At 36.5% G+C, this 27,368-nt stretch overlaps 1 protein-coding gene across 2 annotated transcripts in view; it reads right to left on the reverse strand.

Annotated features, from left to right (window-relative positions):
- Positions 1-5,195: 5,195 nt before the first annotated feature.
- The window catches only part of LOC114335006 (alpha-tocopherol transfer protein-like), a 124,099-nt gene continuing 101,926 nt past the window's right edge, over positions 5,196-27,368 (reverse strand). For both annotated transcript variants that reach the window (XM_050656382.1, XM_028285156.2), the window contains exons 4-6: positions 17,455-17,565; positions 6,853-6,955; positions 5,196-5,459 (exon numbers count right to left, since the gene is read on the reverse strand). In XM_050656382.1, the coding sequence (XP_050512339.1) occupies positions 5,311-5,459; positions 6,853-6,955; positions 17,455-17,565 (363 nt within the window). In that variant the 3' untranslated portion in view covers positions 5,196-5,310. The remainder of the gene's footprint in view (positions 5,460-6,852; positions 6,956-17,454; positions 17,566-27,368) is intronic.

A 27,368-nucleotide genomic window follows, 5' to 3' on the forward strand; every position in this document is an offset into this window, starting at 1 on the left:
GATTTTTTCCGATATATCGAAAACTATTACAGATTTTTTAATGAAAATGGACATGTGGCATTTTTATGGCAGGAACATCTTAAAAAGAAATTATAGTGAAATTTGTGAATCCCATAAAAATTTTATGGGGTTTTGTTCCTTTGAACCCCCCAAACTTTTGCGTACGTTCCAATTAAATTATTATTGTAGCACCATTAGGTAAACACAATATTTTTAAAACTTTTTTTCCTCCTAGTACTTTTTCGAAAAGCTAGTTTTTATCGAGATATTTTGAATATTTGTCAAATCCACCACATATTTGTATACTGACACGAGACCTGGTAGTAACATGAAAATTTATTTATAATAATTACAGTCTGAGATATATTTTGAACTATATTAGAAACGAAGCCATATCTCGATAAGAGGTGTCTTATCGAAAAAAGACTAAGAGGCAAAAAAGTTTTAAAAACATTGTGTTTAACTAATAGTACCGCAATAATAGTTGAATTGGAACGTACACAAACATTTGGGGGACTTAAAGGCACAAAACCCCCATAAAATTTTTATGTAAATATTTTAAAAAAGAAGCCGCAACTCGATTAAAACTGGTTTATTAAAAAAATACTTAGAGGCAAAAAAGTTTTAAAAACATTGTGTTTAACTAATGGTACCACAACAATAATTTAATTGGAGCGTACATAAAAGTTTGGGGGGGTTTAAGGGAACAAAACCCCCATAAATTTTTTATGGGGTGCACAAATTTTACTATAATTTCTTTTTAAAATGTTCCTGCCATAATAATGCCACATGGCCATTTTCAATAAAAAATCTATAATAGTTTTCGATATATTGGAAAAAATCAATTTTCATTTTGTAATTTCAAAGGGCTATAACTTTTTTTGTAGGCATATTTGTACTAAGGTAAGTTAGGTTCAATCGAACTATTTTTGGTCCCACAATATGTGGTTTAATTTATGACCTGTATTTTTATTACACTCTGTATAGTTGTTACGATTTACGTTTTGACAGTATAGGCCGTTTTTGTCAAGAAAAATATAAAAATGGAATGCGAGTCACGTTCAAGTAAAAGTTTTTCTTGTAAAAGGTGTTGTCCTGTAATTAAGAATTAATAAATTATAATTGTTGATATACAGAATAAGCCAAATAAAAACGGAACATATGCAGTTAATACAGTGTATCGGAACTACGTTTGAAATATTCGACCAATATAAAAGTTTAACACACATAAATCATAGCAACTCAACTACCTGTCTCCTTTTAGGCTAAGGCTACGACCAGACAAGCGACAATTTACGGCGCCATAAGAGCAGTAAAATGAAGCGCGAAAATTGGTCCCGCGGTGAGTGTAGTGGATGGCCAGACTGAGCTGTAAAATATCGCGCAGCAACATCGAACGGGTCCATCTTCAGCGTCGTGTCGCAAACAAATGGACCTAGGTCCAAATTTGTAGCTCATCTAGCCACAACCACGACCAAAACACTGTAATTACATCTCGCGACACGCAGTAATTTACATCCCCGTCTGGCCATGCTTTTTACTGCAGTTACCGCCGCTTCATTTTACTGCTGTTACAGCGCCGTAAGAGCAGTAAAATCGGCCGTAAAAATCATGACCAGACGGGGATGTAAATTACGGCGTGTCGCGAGATGTAAATACAGTGTTTCGGTCGTTGTTCTGGTTAGATGAGCTACAAATTTGGACCCAGATCCTTCTTACCAGGACCCATTTTCGCGCTTCATTTTACTGCTGTTATGGCGCCGTAAATTGTCGCTTGTCTGGCCGTAGCCTTAGCCTAAAAGGAGACAGGTAGTTGAGTTGCTATGATTTATGTTTGTCAAACTTTTATATTGGTAGACTATTTCAAACGTAGTTCCGATACACTGTATTAACTGCGTATGTTCCGTTTTTATTTGGCTTATTCTGTATAAGACGTTTGTAGAAAAAATATTGTATGATATACGTGTTAAAATTATATTTTTAAGGCACTCATGTGAATTGCAGAATTCGCTTCGCTCATTCTGAAATCCTTCACATGCGCGCATTAAATTTTTATTTTTAACACTTATTTTATAAATATGTAACTATTACATTAATAATTTGATTTTTACTTTAACAGTTACATAATTTGACAGTTATATTGCACTTTTGTAGTTTTAGTTCTCTAAATAAATTTTGTTAGTAAGTTACATAACTGAATTATTTAAAAATGAAAAAAAGGAATGTGGAAAAATAATTGGTATACATATATAACATGGTAGTAAATTGCTTTTCCTCCCTTGAATAATTACTGCGCTCCGCTACGCGTCGGGCAGTAAACTTCATTCTCAGGAGGAAAAGTAGCACTTTGCTCCCTTGTTATAAAAATAGCTATTTGATTATAAGATGATTGAGCCGATTTTACCTGAGGTGTATTCAGCTGAGGTAACTATTGCGCCGAACTAACTCATATAGTTCCTTATCCGTGAGTGTGATTGTGACGCCTCCCGTGGTAACGTATTATCTTAATGTCTTCCTTGTGTGACTATATCGCTGTACCGTAATGCATTAATAGACGAAAAAGGTTACTTATATCATTAAAAATGGAACTAGAATATAAGAACGTATTTCAAGAGTATTCGATTAAGCCGTGTTCTCAGTGGCGTACTGAGCATGGTTCTGCAGGTTCCGCTAAAGATCGTTTCCACGCCCCCCAGATGGAACTTTAGGGAAGCTAATTGGTCTGCTTTCACTAGTAATCTTGATAAATGCTTAGGTTGGATATCACCAAAAAGCGTAAACTACGAGAGATTGACGGAAGCAATAATAACATCGGCAAAAGCAACAATTCCTAGAGGATATTGCAAAGAATATACTCCTGGGCAGTCTGAACAGAGCGAAAAACTTTACGAAAAATTCTGTGAAGACGGAAAGCAGGAAATTGCAGACGAATTGCTTCAAAGCATTGATGCTGCTAGGCGTGAGAAATGGACTAAAACCGTTGAAAATCTAGATTTTAAAAACTCGAGTAGACAAGCTTGGTCACTACTTTGAAAACTAGGAGGCAGTAACCGTCTCGACCGCCCAATCAATCTAGTAACTCCAAACCAAGTGGCATCACATATAGTGTCTACCTCAAGGACACAAAAAAATCGCTTACACACAATTAAAGTTAAAAAAGACCTCAAGAATTTAAAATCCACGTGTCCAATTGAAACAGAGTATTCCAACCCTTTCACCTGTGAGGAAATCACGGAAGCTCTTAATGAAATGAAAACGAGAAAAGCCACTGGCTTTGATGCCATTCATGCTGAGTTTTTAAAGCGTAGTGGCAGATTTACTAGGCAATGGCTTGCAAAATTCTTCTCAGATATTCTTCAGATGGGAAATGTTCCTCGTCAACTAAAAAGAGAAAAAATTGTCGCTATTTAAAAACCAGGAAACCTAACAATTTACCAAAAAATTATCGTCCAATTGCACTTCTTAGTACGGTCTACAACTTTTTTGAAAGAATGCTATATAATATAATTAGCCAAACAATACTTCAACATATACCAGTGGAACAAGCAGGATTTCGACCAAACCGCAGCTGCACGGACCAAGACCTAGCGCGGACTAACTATATAGAAACAGGCTTTCAAAAACAACTAAAAATATCTAATGTTTTCATTGATTCATCAGCAGCGTACAATACCGTGTGGAGACAAGGGGGAATATATAAATTAATGCGAGCGATTTCATGCAGAAAGATTACTGATGTAATTAATACAATGCTATGCAATAGAAGTTTTCAAGTCATCATGGGCGATAAAACCAGTACCCAAATGAAACTGAACAATAGTCTCCCGCAAGGATCGGTGCTGGCCCCTCTATTCTTTAGCTTTTATATAGCAGACATGCCTGAAACTACATCAAAGAAGTTCGGATATGCAGATGACTGGGCACTTGCTACGAACCATGAAGAATTGGAGACTGCTGAGCAAATATTAACAAACGACCTGGTTACTCTAGGGAGATATTTCCGTCACTGGAGATTACAGCCCAATACCTCCAAGACGGAAGTATAATGATTTAATTTAAATAAGAGATTGACTAATTACCAATTAAAAATCCACTGTGAAGACAGACTCCTCAATCACACTAAATACCCAGATATCTAGTTGTGACAATCGATAAAACGCTAAGCTTTAAAGAACATCTTACAAAGACGACTGCAAAACTTAGAACACGAAACAATATTCTCCAAAGTTATGCGGTACCACATGGGTTCCTTAACGACTACACTTAGGTCAACAGCGCTGGGACACATATATCCCATTGCAGAGTATGGCCCAACAGCCCACACACCAAACGTGTTGATTCCCAACTAAACCAGACTTTGCGTATTATATCAGGTACAGTCAAGGCCACGCCAACGTATTGGCTACCAGTACTACCACATAGCCCACATAGCCCCCTCACATATCCGTCGAGGACATGCCTTTGTCAGGGAGTATAGAAAAATTAACGCCGATCCTGTGCTCCGCTCTCACGTTGGTGTTACCGACAGAGACATAAGTAGGCTTCGTTCAAGAAAAAACCCTCTGGATTCTGCATGGATACTAATTGAAAGGAATTTCGAAATAACCGACTGTTGGCAAGAATATTGGGAGAAGAATGCTCCACCTGACATCCTGAATATGCCATGTATTACAAGCAAGCCAGAGGGTTTCAATCAACCAAGACGGATCTGGGCGACACTAAACAGAATTAGAACCGACTGTGGTAGGTGTTCTGACTCACTTTTTAGATGGGGAAAAATACCTTCTCCAAATTGCGATTGCGGTGCTGAAAGACGAACGATTAAGCATTTGGTGGAGGAATGCCCCATCAGATCGTACAGTGGCAATCGGTCCGATTTGTTAGTGGCGAACAATGAGTCGATTGAATATATTTACCAACTAAATTTTCGTTTATAAAAATTAATTATTATTTATAGTGTCTTGTTATCTTTATTTGTATACAAAATCTGTGATATAATATTTAACTTACCAACTGATATTTAATTAACTTACCAACTGAAATTGTAATTTACTTAGTAATTTTATATTGTAATTACTGTATTAATTTTGTCCTTCCGCTAATACCGCTCAGTAGTTGATGCGCTTAATATAAACAAATCGTAAAACTAGATCTGTTTTAAATTAAATTGTTTCAGTTTAAATCAAAACAAAGTATGTAATTTAATTATTTTTAATTTATATTAACACATACCTACATCTGATTAAAGATATCAATAAAATAGTTCTTGAAATTATTCTTTTGTTGCATCATTAAAATAATATTAAAAATTTAATCAGTATCTATTTTCTTAAAATTGCCGTAGTAGCCCAGAATTTCATCATTTTCCAGTTTTTCAGGTCGAAGAACCTCATTCACTTGCATTTTTTCCAATTTGTCAAACCGATCTTTATACTCGAACATTTTCTTTTTCCAGAGTTCTAAAATAAATTTTGGCTGTAGTAAACACAATTATTTATTATATTATTATAGACATTATAATCTGTCATTTAATTGGAATTTATTTACAAGAAATATATTCTTATGTGTATTCTAAAGAACAGAAAAGAACCCAGATACTAAAAACAAGAGTCTTCAATCAATGCATACTCCCTGTCCTCATATATAACTCTCAGACATGGACGTTTACAAAGAAAAATATGGAAAAATAGCAAAGACACAAAGATCCATGGAAAGACAAATGCTCAACAATATGTACTATCAGAAAGGAAAAGAAACGATTGGATCCGTAACAAAACAAAAGTGAGAGATGTCTCAACCCAAGTTGCAAAGCTGAAATGGAAGTTCGTCAGACACGCCCTAAGGCAGAAATATAAAAGATGGACTAAGAAGATTATACGTTGGAGACCGTGGAACCCCAAATGAAAAGGGGCAAGGCCACAAATGCGATGGTCAGTTGACCTTAAGGAACACGCCGGGTCAAAATGGATGCAAATAGCTCAAGATAGAGCGGCATGGAAGAAGGAAGAGGAGGCCTATATCCAAGGATGGATGTTTAGGGCTGATAAGATAGATATATTATTTACAAGAAAACTGCTACATTGGTTAGTGGCTCACGGTCTTCAGCTAATCGGAATAGTTGTTCAGAACTGCGTATTCCTCTCAAATCCCAAATAATCTTGAGCCTTGACATCTGTTTTCTTCCAATTCCTTTGGGATCCTCGATCTTACTAACTAATTTCCATGTTAAAAATAAAACGCCAGTACAAAGTAAAAAAAATATGTTGGCTTCTTGGAAGAAAAGAATCCAAGGTATCAGTTCATAATAAAATAGTTGAGCGGCCGTGGAGTAACGGCATAATCGCTGGCGTCATACGCCAGTGCACGTGGGTTCGTGCCCTGCCAAAGACAAACCATTTTCATTTCCAATAATGACACGAGCCGTCTCACCATGCCTCGAAGAGCATGTTAAGCCGTCGGTCCCCCTGGGCTAGTGCACATCGGCACTAGTTACTTAAAACAGGGTTAAAGATGTAAATGGCGCCGGAACTGTCCGAAAGGATCTCCCCGGCAAAAATGCCATACGATATTATTATCCTGTGGGAGTTTTTTGTCAGTTCTTCTATCAGGCGCGGCCCCCTGCGAATGGGGGATGCTTTCTGGGTATTCGTAGCGCCAGTACCCAGAGAGTAGCAGGGATACTTGCCGTGGAACAAAAACTGACACCTGGTGTCATGGACACCTGGTATTATTATTATTATTATTATTATAATAAAATAGTCCATAATAAAATTTAGGAATTGACACTTGAACCAGGTACCGTCATTCAGTCAATATTATATTTAATTAGGATATTAAGGAAAATTTAAATACCTGCTAGCTCATCGCATGATTTTTGTTTACCCCCGAAGTCACTTGGCAATATGTCCAATGGAAGATGTTTTAATAACTCGTCAAGAGATTTATGAACATGCACCTAAAATAATATATTTTTTAAACAAAAAAGATGTAATTTACAAAATTTATTATACGTTATCTAAATAAATATATCAAAAATTAAATGTATGGTCATCAACAAAAATAAAATTAGAGACGCTCAATTGCTTATCAAGAATACACCAGTGGATCGAATAAAACATTATACCTATCTTGAAACAATAGTAAACGAAAAACTGGATCACTCACAAGAAATAAAATGTAGAATAGAGAGGCTAGGAGTGCATTCAATAATATGGCCAAACTCTTTAAAAGCCACAACCTTAATCTGGAGATAAAAGAAAGACTCCTACGATGGTATGTCCTCTTAATATTATACTAGTGAATTGAATCCTGGACACTCACTGAAGCGATGGAGAAAAAACTTGAAGTCTTCGAGATGTGGCTCTACAGGAGAATCCTAAGGATATCATGGACGGACAAGATAACCAACGTGACCGTATTATGAAGAATGGGGAAAGAAAGAGGTGATGTATACTATTAAAAGGAGAAAGTTAGAATATCTCGGACACATATTGAGGAACGGCACTAAATACAGATTACTGAAGGCAATCCTTAAGGCAAAGTATTCGGAAAGCGAGGAATTGGGAGAAGGAGAATATCATGGTTAAAGAAACTGAAGAAATTGTTCACCACAACAACTAGGCTATTTAAAGCATCAGTTAATAAAATAATTATAGTCAGAATGATCGCCAATATTCGATACGAATAGGCACCAAAAGAAGAAGAATCATACTTGGTTTGTTAAGTATTATACAAGATATACTAGTAAGTATTATAATATTTGGTCAGTAAGCATGAAATATTAAATACACGGCTTTTGGTTAACCAACAACCAATTGACAGGATCGACAGCTACACATACCTTATAGCTCGATCAAAGAACACTCTGACCCCAAAAAGAATAAAGGAAAGATGAAAATTTGGGAATAGGTAGTTGAAATTGTCTATTATTATATAAGAAAAAGTTTACAATTCTACATTCCCTCCATTTTTTAAAAATAAAGGGGAATACCCCCCTGTTGAAGGTGAAAAATATACATTCAAAATAAGTCCGGAATTGGATAAAATGACTGATTTTAAGCAACTTTTGTTTTATAGGGGTTTTTTCCCTAAGTCAATACTTTTTGAGTTATTTGCAAGTGAATATGTTCATTTATAACAGAAAAAACATGCTTTTGGACGGTTTTTCGGAGATAACTCAAAAAGTAAGTAATTCAGCGAAATATTCTTAGCAAAAATATAGCTTATAAAAAACTGAAAAAAATGGTGTTTGCTTGAGGTGCGTAGACCCAGTAGAAGCAGAGTTGTAGCTAATGAAAAGTAGGTTCCTTTTCATAAAATTCCAAATCGAATATTTTAATGTAAAATAACCCAAAAACGGAGCACTTTTCGGGGAAATTCATTTCAACTTTTTTAAAGTTTAAAAAAATGATTATTTTTGTTTTTTAAAAAAACTTGTAACATTAAAAGTAAGTGAGTTACGCTCAAAATATTGTTGGTCCCTTTTATTTTTTGGTAAAAAAATCGCCAAAATCACCCCCTAATTAGCATCACAAATAAATTTTATCATTACCACTTCACAAGTTAGTTTGCTTATGTATTATTTATATGATCTGTAAGTTTTACTGGTTCAAAGTGCTTATTTTTGAAAAAGCTGTAGTTAAAATATCTTGAACGCGTAACTAATCACGAGTTTAGGCAAATTTTGAACAGCCATAGCATAATCAATTTTAGTATAACAAGGAAACAAAAAAGGAAAAATATTCAGAAAAGCAAAACGTACATTTTATTGCTCTTTAAGATTTTTGGTATTACTAATAATTTTTAAGTTAATTCCATGAACAATTTCATTTTTTTCTTCAAAATTAAAAAATGTTTTATTTTAAACCCAATTTTTTTCAAAACTGAGCACTTTGGACCAATGAAACTTATAGATAATGTAAACAATACATAAGTAAAGTAACTTGTGAAGCGGTTACGATTAATTTTATTTGAGAATCTAAATAGGGGGTAATTTTCGTAATTTTTTAAATTTTGAAATTTTTTTAAACAACAAAAATAAACCTTTTTTTAATCAGTTTAAAAAAGTTGTAATGAATTTTCCCCGAAAAGTGCTCTGTTTTTTGGTTATTTCACATTGAAATCTTCGATCTGGAATTTGACGAAGAAGAACCTATTTTTCATTAGCTACAACTCTGATTATACTGGGTCTGCAGTCCTCACCCGTACACCATTTTTTCAATTCTTTATAACCTATATTTTTACTAAGAATATTTTTTTCGCTGGAGTACTTACTTTTTGAGTTATCTGCTAAAAACCGTCCATAAACAGGTTTTTTTTTTGTTAAAAATGAACATATTTACTCGCAAATAACTCGAAAATTATTGACTTAGTGAAAAAACTCTATAGAACCAAAGCTTCTGAGAACTAGTCATTTTATCCAATTCCGGGCCTATTTTGAACGTATATTTTTTTAGAAAAAGAAAATAATCGTTTTCGTTTTGATTCAATTCGAGTCTCTTGCCATCCTCTGACACAGTGTTTCTGGGTCTCTACCCTTTTTCAAAGAGGCTATTGCAAGTAGACTCTTTGAAAAAGGGTAGAGACCCAGAAACACTGTGTCAGAGGATGGCAAGAGACTCGAATTGAATCAAAACGAAAACGATTATTTTCTTTTTCTTTTTCATGCTTTACTCGGTTTTAGAGTACAATATGACCAAGTGTTGTAAAGTATTCTGAGACGCATTGTTGGAGAAGCTCCTCCTAGCGGCGCCGCTTGATACTATCGTATCTCGGTTAACAGAATCCTGACTCTTGGTCGAAATTTATTTTATTTATTTCTTATATTTTTTTACTCACGAGAAAATATTTTTCGGCCCGTATTTCCCCATGTTGGTAAAATGGAGGGGATGTAGAATTGTAAACTTTTTCTCATAAAGTAATAGACAATTTCAACTACCTATTTCCAAATTTTCATCCTTCCTTTATTTTTTTGGAGGTTTTCCTAAAATTTTGTGTTCCCTGATCGGGCTATTACGGGTAATGGGACCACTCTAATGAAATAAGACAACGCAGAGGAAACGAAAGATCAGCGTTCGTAACATTGCAGTCTCTTTTCAGAAGTCACGATTTACCACTTGGTACCAAAATCTATATCATCAGATATTATGTGTTTTGTATGTTATTACACGCAGTAGATGGCTGGACATTTTCTGAAACTTCTTTAAGAAAGTTAGAGGCCTTCTGGATGTGGTGTTATAGACGCATGTTAAGAGTCTCATAGGTGGATCTTGTAACTAATGTTGAGGTCCTACGTAAAATGGACAAATACCGCACAACTAAATACAATTAAAGATATCAAATTAGTATATTATGAATAGAATTAGAATATACAGAGATATGGCTTTATAAGAGGGGACCAGAGAGAAGATAAATATATTGACTTCAAAACCTAAGAAAGTGCTCCAACCGGATTATTTTTAATAAAAGCAAGCAATGTTAGGATAGCCCTGGTGATCGCCAACATCCGAAACGGATAAGCACTTTAACAAGAAGAAGTTACTTGAATTTTAAGAACAATTATCAATATCCATACCTTTATATCTCAAATTGGTAAAAGAATTTTGTAACGATCCAAAAAACCTATCAGTTTTATCATGTACACACACCAGCAAAATTAGCCGAACACGTTAAAAATGCGACATGTTTGATGTCTCGTATTTCATACACCAGTAGTCCGATTTGAGTGATTCTTTTGGTATGTTATAGCCTTGTTATTTAAGAATATCTTTGTAATAATATTGTTGCTAGACAGGTAAATACCATTTTATACCGGGTGTACAAATCATACTGTGTTTTTTTTCTTAAAGTTTGGAACACCCTGTGGGATATTCTAGCTTATGTAAAATATTAGAATTAATACTCGATTGTAGACTTAGGATTGCTTAACATTGTTCTCTTCGATTCATTTACTTATGTGAGATAATAAAGAAGTTATGTGCGTTAACAACTATCCATGTTTTTCATCAATAAATCCTCATAGTAGGGGAGGAAAGTATACTAAATTTGCAGTTACTCGAGCGTTATAGGGATCTACTGGATTGTGAAGAGTATGTGCTAAAATCAGAAAAAGGTTAAGTTTTCCATAAAGTGGGGGACTTTCATTTTTTAATTTAATTTTCCATTTGAAACAATCATTTTTCTCCGATTATAGCGCTATCTATCCATAATTCGAAAAAATATGTCGAATAAAAGTTGCTTATTTTTACGTAAAGAATCCAAATCTGCAATAAAAATTGGGGGCTCCTATTTAAGATTTTAAATTAAATCCCCCACCCCACCTCCGTGGGGGCTCGTGACACCCCACGGAGAGAGGTGGGGGTAAATTAAAAATTATAAATACGAACCCTGCGATATTTTGCGAAATGAACATCAGATCGTAAAACTGAAAAATACACATATTCAATATTTTTCAAAAATCTACCGAATGGCACCAAACACGACCCCCCACGGAGGTGGGGTGGGGGGTTACATTAAAATATTATATAGGAGCCCCCAATTTTTATTGCAGATTTGGATCCTTGACGTAAAAATAAGCAAGTTTTATTCGCAACATGTTTTCCTATTATGGATAAATAGCGCTGTAATCGGAAAAAACGATTGGTGGAAATGGAAAATTAAATTGAAAAATGGAGAGTCCCACACTTTATGGAAAACTTAACTTAACTTTTTTTGGTTGTAGCACCCACTCTTCACAATCCACTCCAGGTCACAAGAACGCTTGAATAATTGCAAATTTAGCATACTTTTCTCCCCTACTGAGGATTTATTGATAAAAAACATGGCTAGTTGTTAAAGCACATAACTTTTTTGTTTTCCAACATGAGAAAATGAACCAAAAAAGAAAATGTTAAGAAAGCATAATTCTACAATCGAGTTTTAAATTTAATATTTTATATATGCTGGAATATTCCACAGGGTGTTCCGAACTTTAAGAAAAAAACACAGTATGCTTGTTACACTGGGTATAAAATGACGTTTACTTGTCTAGCAACAATATTATTACACCGATATTTTTAAATAATAAGGCTATAACATACTAAAAGATTTACTCAAATCGGACCACTGGTTTATGAAATACGAGGCATCAAACATGTCCCATTTTTATTCGGCTAATTTTGCCGGTGTGTGTATTTCAGATTTAAATGACGGTATTAGAAGGAGAACAAACACTGTACTTATACGCCAGTATAGATAGAATTGAAACGAGACAACTAGTATGGTATGGTCACGTGAAACGAATGAATGGAGATAGGTGGCCAAAGAAAGCTTTAAATTACATACCACAATAAAGAAGAAGAAGGGAAAGGCCTTCAGTTGCCTGAGAAAGAAATGTACTGCACATAATGAGAGATAGATGCATCAAAGAAGACAAATTGGTGACAGAAAAGGATGGCGGTCGAAATGCGAGAAGCGGCAGAGGCTGTAGGAACCTCGCCTATATAGAAAGAAAGATATAATAATAATAATAATAATAATAATAATGGTACCGCCCAATTACTTGTCTTCCAACTTTGTATAAATTGGTCACATCCTGTGTAACCCGGCGTATCTACCAACATTGTGCTCTAAATAATATCATAGAGCCTCAACAGAAAGGATGCGCTAAGGGTTCCATGGGTTGCAAAGAACAGCTTATCATCGACTCAGTCATTTCTAACCAGGCATTCACTAAAAAAAGGAACCTTTTTACAGCTTTTATTGACTATAAAAAGGCCTTTGATTCAGTACCGCATGAATGGCTAATAGATATATTGAAAATATACAAAGTCGATGATAACATAGTGACCTTTTTAAGGCATATAATGGGAGATTGGAAGACTAAAATTCACCTCCAAATACCTGGTGAAAACAATATCGAAACCGAAAATATCGCAATCAACCGGGGCCTATTTCAAGGAGACTCGTTGAGTCCATTGTGGTTCTGTTTAGCTTTGAACCCCCTTTCCCAGCTATTAAACTCCACTGACTCAGGTTTTAGCATTAAAAGCAATAATACTGTGGTAGCGAAGCTCAATCATCTGTTGTATATGGATGATTTGAAATTAATGGCTTCCACTCGAGAACACCTAGAAGAGATGCTAAAAACTGTAGAAACATTCTCTAATGATATTAGTATGCAGTTCGGTCTAGACAAGTGCCGTGTTTTGAATATAGTCAGAGGAAAGGTACAGCCCGGTGGATTCGATATGCAAAATGGCCAGAACATCGAGGCTATGGGCGACAACGATATGTACAAATATCTTGGAGTAAAGCAGGCGCGGAAAATTGACCATAAGCAAATGAAAACTGAGATAACTACTGAGTTTATAAGAAGGGTAAAACAGCTGCTTCGTTCACAGCTTAACAGTAAAAATTTGTTTAAGGCACTAAACACCTACGCTTGTTCCGCGCTTAGCTATTCATTTGGTATTGTTAAGTGGACAAAAACGGATATAGAAAATCTTCAGCGAAAAGTACGAACACACCTCACAAAGGCACAAAAACACCACCCTAAAAGTGCAGTAGAACGAACGACATTACCCCGGTATTTAGGAGGAAGAGGACTTATGGATATAGGTGAGCAATTAGATAAACAAATTGCTAATTTAAGAACTTATTTTCAGATGCAGGCTGAGACATCTACTCTACACCGCGCAATTTGCGCAGTAGATGACACAACACCGATCAAACTGAGGGAACCAGAAATGCGCTTAAACCACCTTACTAAGGACGAAAAACTGCGCGCCTGGATGGGTAAACCTCTGCACGGGCGACATCCCAATGAGGTCAGCCAAGACTATGTCGACAATACAGCGTCGAACTATTGGTTGACATCAGGAAAGATGTTCCCTGAAACGGAGGGTTCATTACTGGCCATTCAGGATCAGGTTATACCAACCAGAAATTACCTGAAATATATCGTCAAAGACCCTCAGGTTCAAAACGACAGATGCCGATATGGATGTCAAGCCCAAGAAACCATCCAACATATTACAGGGGGCTGCCAGGCATTTGCTGCAGCTGAATACAAGGAACGGCATGACGCAGTGGGAAAAATCCTTCATCAAGAGATAGCTAACAAGTTGGGACTTCTCCAAACGGACCATCTCCCATATTACCAATACGTTCCTGAGAGTATGCTTGAGGATGGCAACTACAAGCTATACTGGGACCGCAGTGTGCTCACAGACCAAACAGTGGCACATAATAGACCAGATCTCGTACTAGTTAATAAATTAACAAGACAAACAACACTCATTGATGTGGCGATACCTAACAACAATAATCTACGTAGTAAATTTACTGAAAAGATCGCCAAGTATAGAGATCTGGAAATTCAAATACGGAGACAATGGAGAATGCAAAGTACCCAGACGATACCTATTGTTATGTCTACTACTGGAGTCATTCCGAAGACCCTCCTCGAAAGCATAAAAAAGCTGGGTCTCAATGAACATCTTTATAAGACCATGCAGAAAGCTGTACTACTTGCGACGGCCAGAAGTGTACGAAAATTTTTGGGAGATACACCTGCAATTCAAGTCACCTAGGGCTCGATAACACGGAAAGAGTCCCACCAGAGCTCAATCCTTTTGATACCGTAGGTATCTGGGATGAGTCAATTTTCCCCTTAGAGGGAGTGTGAGCCGTATGGCTAAATCTGGATAATAATGGAGTTTATTTGTAGCAAATAAATTGTACATATAAAATAAACTCAGTTCCTCACTGAAGTTGTATGTAAAACTTGTGCGTGAGGGTTAAATTTTTATTATAAAACAACACTAAATAATTTTAAAATTTACAAAAAGAATCAAAAATAGTATTTTTGCTCATATGTCTTCAAATTTGGGCTAATCTTCTCACTGATTCAGTTACTGTTAAATTTTGTTTATCGGACCTAGGAAAATCTCATAGAATTTTAAAAAAGGATTGCGAATAATTTGTGGTGGGACTCCTCTGGCGGGACTTCGTTTTCTATGAGAATTACCATGACTTTTGATTGTGTTGTATCCATTTTTACAATAAATTTTACGATTTAAACACTTAGAAGTGACGTTTCAAATAAATCATTTTAAATATACTCCAAGAAATTAACGCACCACTAAACCTCTTTTCCGAACTTTTTTAATATGTTATAGCCTTATTCTTTAACAATATCGCTATGATAATATTGTTTCCAGATAGGTAAATTGTCATTGTATACCGGGTGTACCAACTACCAATAAAACTGCAGAATATTCTAGCATTTATAAAATACTGAAATTAAATCCCAACTATTGCCCTTATTTTCTTAATATTTTGTTGTTTAATGTATTTGCTTATGTTGTACAATAAAAAAGTTAGGTACTTTAACAACCAGCCATGTTTTCAGGGTGTTTTTAAATAGGGATAGAAAACTTTAACGGGTGACTAAAACTACATGAAAATATAGTGACAGGTTGCTTCATAAACGTATTTCCGCAAATGCTTCGTTTCCGAGATAGGGGATGTTGAAATTTATCTTATAACCTGACGATTTATTTATTGCTCTAAAACCGATTGAGATATGCAAATGAAATTTAGTCTGTTTTAAGAAGTAGTTATTTCCCATTTTTTAACATACAATCAAGAATTGTATATTCGCCATTGGCGCGCATATTTTCTTAGAGAAGTGTAGATAGATTTCAAAGTTCATCCTGTATAAGTTTTATTTCACGTATATAATATCACATCCCTTTCTGTATAAAGTTTTAATTTGCGTTTTACCATTTAGTCCAGAAAGCCACTGCGCATCCGCTAGGAAAAATATTCTAATTCGGATTTTTTGCACAATCTTACTCAAAAAGGACTCCTTTTAACAAATTTGCATGTTGCCAGGACCAAAAGGTGGTCAAAAATATTTTAAACGTTTTTTTTTTGTTTTTTTCCTAAAATTATTTTTTTTTGCATGGAAAAAAGTTTTTTTAGGTTTTTTGGATCATTCCAAACAGAAAAGGTCTTTAGTGACTTTTCTCTAAAGTTGATAGTTCTTGACATATAAGCGATTAAAAATTGAAAAATTGCGAAATCGGCCATTTTTAACCCTCAAAAACTATATGAAAAACTGAAAATTTGAATGTTGCCAAGGTAGGCAGACATTCTTTAAACATCAATTGATGAAACCCCGAAGAGTGTTTTCCAATACAATATTCCAAACTCCTTTGTTTTTTAATTGCTTATCAAGCGTGCGCGACACTATTTTCCACCGACAGTATGGTGCAAATGAAAGGAATAAATTCGTTATTTCGTAAAGCGGCAACTTTAAGGAACAATCCCGAAATAGGTCGATTTTTATTTTTAAGTTATGATATTGTGGCATATATGGTATACTAGTGACGTCATCCGTCTGGGCGTGATGACGTAATCGATGATTTTTTTAAATGAGAATAGGGGTCGTGTGGTAGCTCATTTGAAAGGTTCTTCAATTCTCTATTCAGTAATGTAAACATTTACACAATTATTTATACAGCGTGTCCTTCTACTTCTTTTTTTGTCAAATAATTTAATTTAATAAAAATTTTTTGGCCACCCTGTATAAATAATTATGTAAATGTTTAGATTACTGAATATAGAATTAAAGAACCTTTCAAATGAGCTAGCACGTGACCCCTATTCTCATTTAAAAAAATCATCGGTAACGTCATCACGTCCAGATGGATGACGTCACTAGTATACCATATATGCCACAGTATCATAACTTAAAAATAAAAATCGACCTGTTTCGGGATTTTTCCTTAAAGTCGCCGGTTTAGGAAATAACCAATTTATTCCTTTCATTTGCACCATACTGTCGGTGGAAAATACTGTCGCGCACGCTTGATTAGCAATTAAAAAACAAAGGAGTTTGGAATATTGTATTGCAAAAAACTCTTCGGAGTTTCATCAATCGATGTTTAAAGAATGTCCACCTACCTTGGCAACATTCAAATTTTCAGTTTTTCATACAGTTTTTGAGGGTTAAAAATGGCCGATTTCGCAATTTTTAAATTTTTAATCGCTTATATGTCAAAAACTATCAACTTTAGAGAAAAGTCACTAAATACCTTTTCTGTTTGGAATGATCCAAAAAACCTAAACTTTTTCCATGCAAAAAAAATAATTTTAGGAAAAAAACAAAAAAAAAACGTTTAAAAAATTTTTGACCACCTTTTGGTCCTGGCAACATGCAAATTTGTTAAAAGGAGTCCTTTTTGAGTAAAATTGTGCAAAAAATCCGAATTAGAATATTTTTTCTAGCGGATCCGCAGTGGCTTTCTGGACTAATTTGTGATTACAAATTGTTAAAATTAAAAATTTTCATTAAAAGACAAATTAATTTTTAGACTTTCTGATAAAAAAATTAATATAAAGATTACTTATTTAATTAACATAATATTAATTAACATATTTCTCATCCACTTTAGTAAAAAAACTTACCCTATCTGCTAACTTTTTCTTTGCTAAAGATTTAAAAAGGGTTACTATCTGGTTATAATAAGACGGAGCGTTTATAACATGCACTGAGTGTGTTCGTAGACTATGTACTCTCTAAAAAAGAAGATAATAATTATTTTATATGATTATTATATAAGCTTTGTAAACAAGAACTTATAAAAATTTTATTATTGTCTAATGTTGCAATTTGTCATTTCAATTACGTGGTTTTGTTCAATATATTCCCTAGTGGGGTAACAGATACGTAATTTTGTACTACTAATGCAACTGTAAGGTTACGAATATGCCGAAGATACATGGATGACCGCAGTGTAGTAGTGATGTTGAAAAAGTAACTATTCGTTACAAAGTACTCGTTACTTACGAATACCGAAAGTAACGATTACTATACAGAGAGGCAAATCGTTACTTTGATTACTCTGATTACTTCGTTACTTCGTAGCAATAGTATCAGAGCGAGTAACGACTATTGTATCTACTTTGATTACTCTGCTTACTTCGTAACAATCGTATCAGAGCGAGTACGAGTAACGACTATTGTATCTACTCTGATTACTTCGTACTTTGTACTTACTTACTTACTTACTAGCCAACGCCCACCCTTGGCATGTTAGCCATTTGGCGGCGCGCTGACCAGTATAGACGAGCCGTTTCTCGTAGGCGATCTTCATCCTCCTCGGGTGGGTCTGTTATCAGGGCTGGGCACTCTGGGAGGTGAGCAGCATCCATCTGGGGCTGATTACATAGTGGACAGTTGTCATTTTCACGGACGCCGATGCGATGTAGATGGGAGGCCAGGTAGTCATGCCCCGTAGTTGTTCTGAACGCGGCTACACTGATGGGTCTCGGCAAGTTGTGAGGGATTGGTGACTCTATTAGGTGGGCCCAAGATTTTCCAGCACCGGCTTGTATTTGCTGGTCTTTTATCTTCGCTTTGATTCCTCTTTTAATGGTGGACTTTGCTGATGTGTACGATTGGAATGGAAGCTAGGGGGCTGTGGAAGAGTAGTGCCTTCTTTTGCAAGTTCATCCGCCGCTTCATTCCCTTCAACACCGACATGACTAGGGATCCATTGTAAAGTAATCAGCCACCCATTTTCCAGCAAGTTCGATAGTTGAACGCGGCAAGATATTGCTTGGGCACAGTCGGTATATTGATTTGTCGACAGGGCGAGGATTGCGGCTTGGCAGTCGATGAAGAAGGTAACTTTTTGGGGGTGTTGGAGATTCTTGAGACTTTTAGCGGCTTCGTGTATAGCAGAAATTTTGCCATCATAGTTGGTGAGAGGGGCACCCACAGCTATGGAGCCTTTGGAGAACGTTGAGATATATCCTGCTCCTGTTCTTCCCGAGTCCGGCATCGAGGAGCCATCGCAGTAGATGTGGAGCCACTCATGCGCTGGGTAATTGGTGTGTATCGTCTCTAGGGCGGCTTTCCTTAGGACAATGTCTGACGATAAGTGCTTCGGGTCGTTATGGTTTTCAGTACTTCGTACTTCGTGAAGGTCGTTATTATATCAGAATACCGATACAAACCTACCTACTGAGAAATACGATTCTCGATATGATTACCGGTACTCAAATACAAAAGTCTTCTTCTTCTTCTTCCTTCTTGTATGTAGGCTTTAAAGCCTGTTTCTTCTTCAATATTAGCCTCCTAAATTATTTAAGTTGTCGCACCACCTTTTTCTTGGTCTGCCAATACTTCTTCCTCCATTTGGTGACTTATCTCGTGCTATTCGTACTATCGTATCCTCTGCCGTTCTAGTAATGTGTTTTTCTACAACCACTATTCAAAGTGCACTTTTCTGCACGGTTTTATGTTAGCAAACTTGATATTTTCTCACAGTATAAGATATTTGACATTAGTGTGCAGAAAAGTGACGTTTCTGTGCCGCAAAGTTCTTTTCTGCACAGTTGACTACCTCATTCTGAGTAACGTTATATTCTGTTTACATCCGTGGACTACCGCATTCTGAGTAACGTTATATTCTGTTTACATCCGTGGTTAAACTTTAGACAAATATATAACCTATAAGACAATTATTATGTTTAACTATAGCATAGAAACTAAATTATGGATGTTACAACTGTTTTATTTTACAATTTTATTCTTATTAACCATTTTATAATTATCAAATAACCAATAAGGATTTAGCAACCTGTGCAAGAGACGTCGAATGAAGTAGGTTTTGTGTAAATCCGTGACTGCATAAATATAATGTCAATAATGTCTAATAATTGTTTAAAGTTAAACAAATTAAGGCAGTGCATTAATTTTTTAACTGATTTCTGTGCAATTTATTTAGGTATAAGGAATTTAAATTGATTAGTAGGTATTAATTAAATACAGTTTAAAATTTATCACATAGGTACCTATTATAATTAATCGTCGTTTGGAAATTGTGATTTTTATTTTTAGGAAAAACTGTGCTTGTAGAAAAAGTATAGTGTGAAACACGTGCAGAAAGGTAATTTCTCACTCGTTTGAATTGCGGCACTCGCTTGCGCTCGTACCGCAACTTTTCAAACTCGTGAGAAATTAGTACCTTTCTGCACTTGTTGCAGGCCCGGTGCGCCTTTTACCTCCGTTAGTATCTATAGCGATACGCTTTAATTACTATTTTTGCTAATTGCAATTTTAATATTTTTTCTCAAAAACAAAACAACGTTAGTCATTCAAACTGCATATTCAAATACGAAGGTTATGGCCTTACCCTGTGACATCTGTTGTTCGTCTATGCAGCAACAAACTGCACCCTCATTAATTAAGTATTTTATCAGACAGTTAATGTGTGAACATGCTAGCTATGCATTCGAAATTATTTTTCTTAAAACCGTAAAAGTAGACGCCAGACTTGATAGTGATTTATGTGATCATCTGGTCAGGGGAAAAGGAATACAAACATTATCTTCGTTTGTGGTTGCTTTCTTTAGTCACTACGCAGCATGCGAACCATTCACACATACCGACGCGACCCTCTCCGAGAGACCTAAACGAACACATTTTCGTTGTTAAAAATAAAATTACCGTTTGTTTTATTATATCCATTTTTAATTAAATTCCGCAACTCACCCATCGGAATATTGGTGACCCTCGCGAGTATTTTAAACCGCCGCGAAAATTTAAAAAAGAGTTAGTGTTAATAATATTACATTTTTGCCGGTTAATAATACACAGTGAACCTCGAAAATGACGACCAGTGCCAACAATAGTGTTTCAGATCGGATTGCAGTGGCCATCGGGAAATTGACAGCCGAATTAGCTGACATGAAAATCCAGCTAGTTAGCTTGTCGCGCGCTCGAGCACAAGCTAACACATACCGTCGAAACCGCAGCAACTCAAGAAAAAGACCACATCCTAGAGACAGTAGCTACAGTAGTGAACATAATAGTGACATTTGTTGGTACCACTACCGTTTTGGTGATCAAGCTCAAAAGTGCTCTCCTCCGTGCAAGCTCCAGGGAAACGTCGCGGGCAGTCGGTAGATGCGGCATCCGATCGAAGCCCAAAGTCTCGCCGCCTTTACGTAACAGACTACGATACAAAAAAACAGTTTTTAGTCGACACCGGTGCCGATCTGTGCGTTTTCCCGCGGAAATATGTACGGGGTGCACGCGAAAAGACTTCATACGAACTATACGCGGCCAATGACACTAAAATCGCGACATACGGCTATGTGAACTTGACATTGAACATCGGACTACGGCGTGATTTTACGTGGCGATTCGTAGTGGCGCACATTTCAAAGCCCATTATCGGAGCCGATTTTCTTTCCCATTTCGCGCTCCTAGTGGACATTGCTAACCAGTGCTTAGTAGACAGTACGACAACCCTTCGAACAAAGGGACTCGTTAAAGAGTGTTTCGACGGCAGCATAAAGACTATCGCGGAAGCGTCGCGTTACCACGAACTGCTGCTACGATTTCCGGAAATCACGCGACCCGCCGGTATCGTGAAAGACATTCAACATCAAACGAAGCACCACATCGATACAACACCAGGTCCACCCGTTTTTTCGAAGCCTCGACGATTAGCACCTGACAAACTGCAATGGGCTAAAAAAGAGTTCGAAAATCTTCTACGGCTAGGCATCATAAGACCATCGAAAAGTAACTGGTCTACTCCACTGCACATGGTCCCGAAGAAAGGTGAGGAATGGAGACCCTGCGGTGATTATCGACGTCTCAACCAAAAAACAGTTCCAGATCGATATCCAATTCCGCACATCGAAGATTTCGGTCAGGCGCTAGCTGGTAAGACAATTTTCTCTACAATAGATTTAGTGAGAGCATACAACCAGATACCAGTAGCCACCGATGACATACCAAAAACCGCCGTTACCACACCATTTGGGCTGTACGAATACTTATCTATGCCTTTTGGTTTACGAAACGCAGGACAGACATTCCAGCGTTTCATAGACGAGATTTTACGTGGTCTAGACTTCGCCTACGCCTACATCGATGACATTCTCATTGCATCAGAATCCGAAGAGCAGCATATGTCGCATTTAGAAGAGATTTTCAAAAGGCTCAAGCAGTTTGGCGTTGTGATAAATCCAGCGAAGTGTCAATTCGGCGAAAACGAGATTACCTTTTTGGGATACACAGTATCAGACGGAGGACGCACACCTCCACAAGAAAAAGTAGCAGCTGTACAGAATTTCACTCAGCCAAAGACAGTGAAAGACCTACGCAGATTTCTAGGTATGTTAAACTTCTACCGAAGGTTCATACCCAATGCAGCTGAGCTACAAGCACCACTACATGATGCCCTAAAAGGTAATGTCAAAGGAAAAGCACCAATCGAATGGACACCACAGCGAATCCAAGCCTTTGACGACTGCAAAAACAGTTTAGCTAACGCTGCTTTACTGAGCCACCCTGTAAACGATGTTGATATCTCCATCACTTGTGACGCTTCTGATTTTTGTGCGGGAGCTGTACTACAACAAAAAACGGATACAGGTATGAAACCTTTAGCTTTCTTTTCTAAGAAATTCTCACCTAGCGAAAAGAAATATAGTGCATACGACAGAGAACTATTAGCTATATATCTAGCCATAAAACACTTCAGACATATGATCGAAGGCAAGGACATAACGATATACACAGACCAGAAACCAATCACCTTCGCCTTTACTCAGAAGCTAGATAAATGTAGTCCTAGACAGTTTAGATATTTAGACTATATAGGACAGTTTTGCACTAACATTCAGCACATTTCTGGTTTAACAAATATTGTGGCAGACGCACTATCTCGAGTCGATAGCATCAAGAAAGATATCGACATCACTGACTTAGCTCTCGCACAAGAAACTGATCCAGAACTGCAAACTTTTTTAAGTGAGAAAACATCACTACAAATGAAGAAAATACGTTTTTCCGAGCAAAACGTGAGTTTGTACTGCGACATATCAACATCTACAGCCAGACCATTTATACCGAAACCACTTCGAATGGCAATTTTTCGCACTATGCATAACCTAGCACATCCCGGAATCAACAGTTCTGTGAAGATGATCACACAGCGATATGTTTGGCCATCCATTAAATCAGATGTGAGGAAATGGACTCGAGCGTGTCTACAGTGCCAAAAAGCGAAAATATCGCGCCACATTGTTTCACCTAGTGGAAGTTATTTACCACCTTCCAGCCGATTCGAACATGTCCACATAGACATTATAGTGATGCCGATTTCAGAAGGAAACAGATACTGTTTAACATGTGTCGATCGTTTCACACGTTGGCCAGAAGCTTTCCCGATGCCTAATCAAGAAGCAGACATAGTAGCCAGAACATTTTTTTCTGGTTGGATAGCTCGTTTCGGCACTCCCAAGCGCATCACAACAGATCAAGGCCGACAATTCGAATCGCATCTTTTCAAGTCATTATGCAAATTAACTGGAACTTCCCATTTAAGGACAACCGCCTATCATCCGCAAGCAAATGGTATGGTAGAAAGGTTTCATCGACAGTTAAAAGCAGCAATTCGATGTCATGAAAACATCCGATGGACCGAAAGCCTACCTTCAGTGTTACTGGGCATACGAGCAGCGTGGAGAGAAGATTTAGGTACTTCCGCCGCCGAACTCGTGTACGGAGAACTATTGTGTTTGCCAGGTGAACTATTGTTTTCGTCACAAAGAAACACCGACGACAATGCTCACATTTATTTAAAAACACTTCGAAACCATTTCGAAAACCTCCGTCCTACGCAACCGTCGCATCATGGATCCAAAAGTACCTTCATTTTCAAAGACATGAAAACCACCTCTCACGTTTTCATCCGCCGTGATACAATCAAAAGCAGCTTAGAAAACCCATATCACGGTCCTTTTCCAGTTGTTAAGCTAGATGACAAGACTTTTGTAGTCCGGGTAAACGGGAAGGAATCAACAATTTCCATAGACAGATTGAAACCTGCTTACGAACTTCACGACTCTACCCATCACGAAACAAAAGAAATGACCAGCAAAACAAACAACAACAGACCGAAGAGGAAAGCAAGATTTACTGGAACTTACCAAGAAAATGTTAGTTCAAAGTGAATCAAGTGATTTTTTTTTCTTTCTCCTTGTATAAACTTTGCATTATTTTTTTTTCCTATTTTCAATTTTCATTATATGTAATTTGTATATATTATATATTATCTATCGTTTTAGTCTCTCAGAAGGGGGTGTATAGCGATACGCTTTAATTACTATTTTTGCTAATTGTAATTTTAATATTTTTTCTCAAAAACAAAACAACGTTAGTCATTCAAACTGCATATTCAAATACGAAGGTTATGGCCTTACCCTGTGACATCTGTTGTTCGTCTATGCAGCAACAAACTGCACCCTCATTAATTAAGTATTTTATCAGACAGTTAATGTGTTAACATGCTAGCTATGCATTCGAAATTATTTTTCTTAAAACCGTAAAAGTAGACGCCAGACTTGATAGTGATTTATGTGATCATCTGGTCAGGGGAAAAGGAATACAAACATTATCTTCGTTTGTGGTTGCTTTCTTTAGTCACTACGCAGCATGCGAACCATTCACACATACCGACGCGACCCTCTCCGAGAGACCTAAACGAACACATTTTCGTTGTTAAAAATAAAATTACCGTTTGTTTTATTATATCCATTTTTAATTAAATTCCGCAACTCACCCATCGGAATATATCTATCCATTAAAAAAATTAAACGCTGAAAATTTTTTTTTAATCTTTACACAAAAATTAGGCGGCAAAATTCCCCTAAAAACTGTTTTTACTTAATGAAGAAACATAAACTGCTACAGAAACCTATATAATAAAGCCAGTGGGTACAACAAAATATAACTTGTATCAGGTATCAGAATCAAATAGCACAGATACGACGCGCGGCGACCTCGAAAGCCATTCCTACGATTTGGGCGCCTTTCGTAGGTATCAATTTCCGCTGTTTCTGTTATAATAAATAACTTAGATACGACGCGCAGCGCCCTTGAAGATCATTTTTAGATTCTGCCGCCTTTTGTAAGTATCAAAATCTGCTGTTCTATTGTAATAAATAGCTTAGATACGACGCGCAGCGCCCTCGAAGATAATTTTTACGTGATGGGCGCCTTTCGTAGGTATCAATTTCCGCTGTTTATATTACCTACTTATAAAAATGATCTTCGAGGGAGTTGCGCGTTGAATCTAAGCCATTTGATTATCTGATACTTGATACAAACAGTGTTACATCCCACAATTAACCTATAATAGATATGTGTAGTTTTCGGCGCTCCATAACTACATTATACATATAGGATTGTTGTGCCCCAGAATCCTAAGTAATGAAGCCAGTGGGTACAACAAAATACAACTTGTAACCTTGTATCAGATATTAGATAATACATAATCAAATAGCTTAGATGCGACGCGCGGCGCCGTCGAAGACCAATTTTACGATTCAGGCGCCTTTCGTAGGTATCAATATCCGCCCTTTCTATTACAATATAAGAGTGTTACATCTTACAATTGGCCTAAAATCTGAGTGCAGTCTTCTACGCTCAATAAACTACATTATACATATAGGATTGGTGCGCCCTACAATCTTACACAATGAAGCCAGTGGGCTGGGCATAGTAGAAACGCAACTTTGTCAGAATGTGCAAAAAGTGGCCATTTCAATGTTTGGTATAAATGTTAAGAAATTCGATACGCCGCCTTTAAAAATAAGAGCTTGCCGATATTGTAACATCCAATTAATCATTAGTAGTCAACTTGCATATTAGTACAGTTAAAATTATTAAAGAGTAAATTATTAAGCAAGACAAATTTAACTTTTTTTCTACTTTTGAGGACAAAAATTTCATTTCCCAATTTCATTAGAGAAACCGAATTAAAATTATTATACACATCATTTTTGAAACGCTATTTGGTTAAAATATCTCATATTTGTTGGTAAAAAAATATATTAATTTGTCTGGACTAAATTACGGTTTTGTTGATATCAGAGGACTTGGATTCACAAAATGTTGCAAAACTGAATTTTGTTATATTCGGTTTAAATTTTCTAGCGAATTTCAGAGCCGACTATACAACAAAATTTAACACACATAGCTCGAAAATAGCACGGTTTATGTTACTCATATCCTCGCATCTCTGACCAATCAAGCCGAAAGCACAGTATAAAGAGGGACAGTAGAACCACTCTCCGAAAAATTGGAAGTAAAATCTGTAGTCGCGCATGGCGACCGCGCAATGTTCTTAGTCGCTTTTGCCCCACTCTCGCATTGCTAGTCGCATGGAGACGTACGGATTTTAACAGGGAAAACCCGCATCCACCACTGGTGAATTACCAATGGCGTAGGGGAGATATGCCTGAGACGGCATACTTTTTTTTAAATGTTTTGTAATCGATAATCGATAGAGTTAGACATGTAATAAAAATCAAAGTCAGTGCTAGGAACATTTACATAAATATAACATTATTTTTTAACAAGGTACATATTATAGTTTTTTTCTGAAAAAATAAATTGTAAAGTATTACATCTGCCATCTCACCCACATACATGTGGGTGAGATGGCATACCCTTGAAATAAAGGCACTAATCTCGACTCATAAGTCACAAATAATTTTTTTTTGTAGTCTTGGGTACACCGGCACATTCGGAATATGACCACTTACCACAAATTTGGCAAGGTTAGTCATTTGGCACATCTTAGTCAGGTTTTTCGAGAACGAGATAATGAAAAGAGGCCATTACAAAAAATTCAAGCAGCATCTTCCTCGTCACTTGTCTCAACATCGACGGAATCGATTTTGTCGGTTCGAATTCCTCTTAAAACGACCCATAGCTGTAACGACAAACTTCAATCATATAAAAAAATTAATGCAGTATAAAAACGCATAAGGGTGAGATGGCATACCTATGCCATCTAATCCACCTGCTTACTATGCCATCTCAGGCAACATTGCATTCATACAGTTTTTTTAACCTAATTTTTCTTAAGCACATTTTTAAGATATAAATCGATACTGGCGTGATAGGCATAAGGTAAAAGAACATCACAAAATTTAAAAACTTAACTCAGGTGTGAAGACTCGCGAATTATAATGTGATACAAAAAAAGTCAATAAATATTTTGTCCTACTTAATTAACATTCCAAAGGCTACTGCTGTCAAAATAACACTAACATGCTTAAGTTCAACAATGTTGACACATTTTAACTTGAGGAACTGAAAACTGTCACACTAGGCACCAAATTTGGAATAGTTTACGAAAAACGCGTGATATGCCATCTCAGCTAGTATGCCGTCTCAGGCATACTTCCCCTACTGCCGGTATTACTTCTTGAGATCAAAGCGCCTACAGAGGAGTGGTTTTACTGTGGAACCTCTATATACTGTGCCGAAAGCATCCTTCTAAAAA

Source organism: Diabrotica virgifera, chromosome 7 (genome assembly GCF_917563875.1).
Source record: "Diabrotica virgifera virgifera chromosome 7, PGI_DIABVI_V3a".
Classification (NCBI taxonomy): Eukaryota; Metazoa; Arthropoda; class Insecta; order Coleoptera; family Chrysomelidae; genus Diabrotica; species Diabrotica virgifera.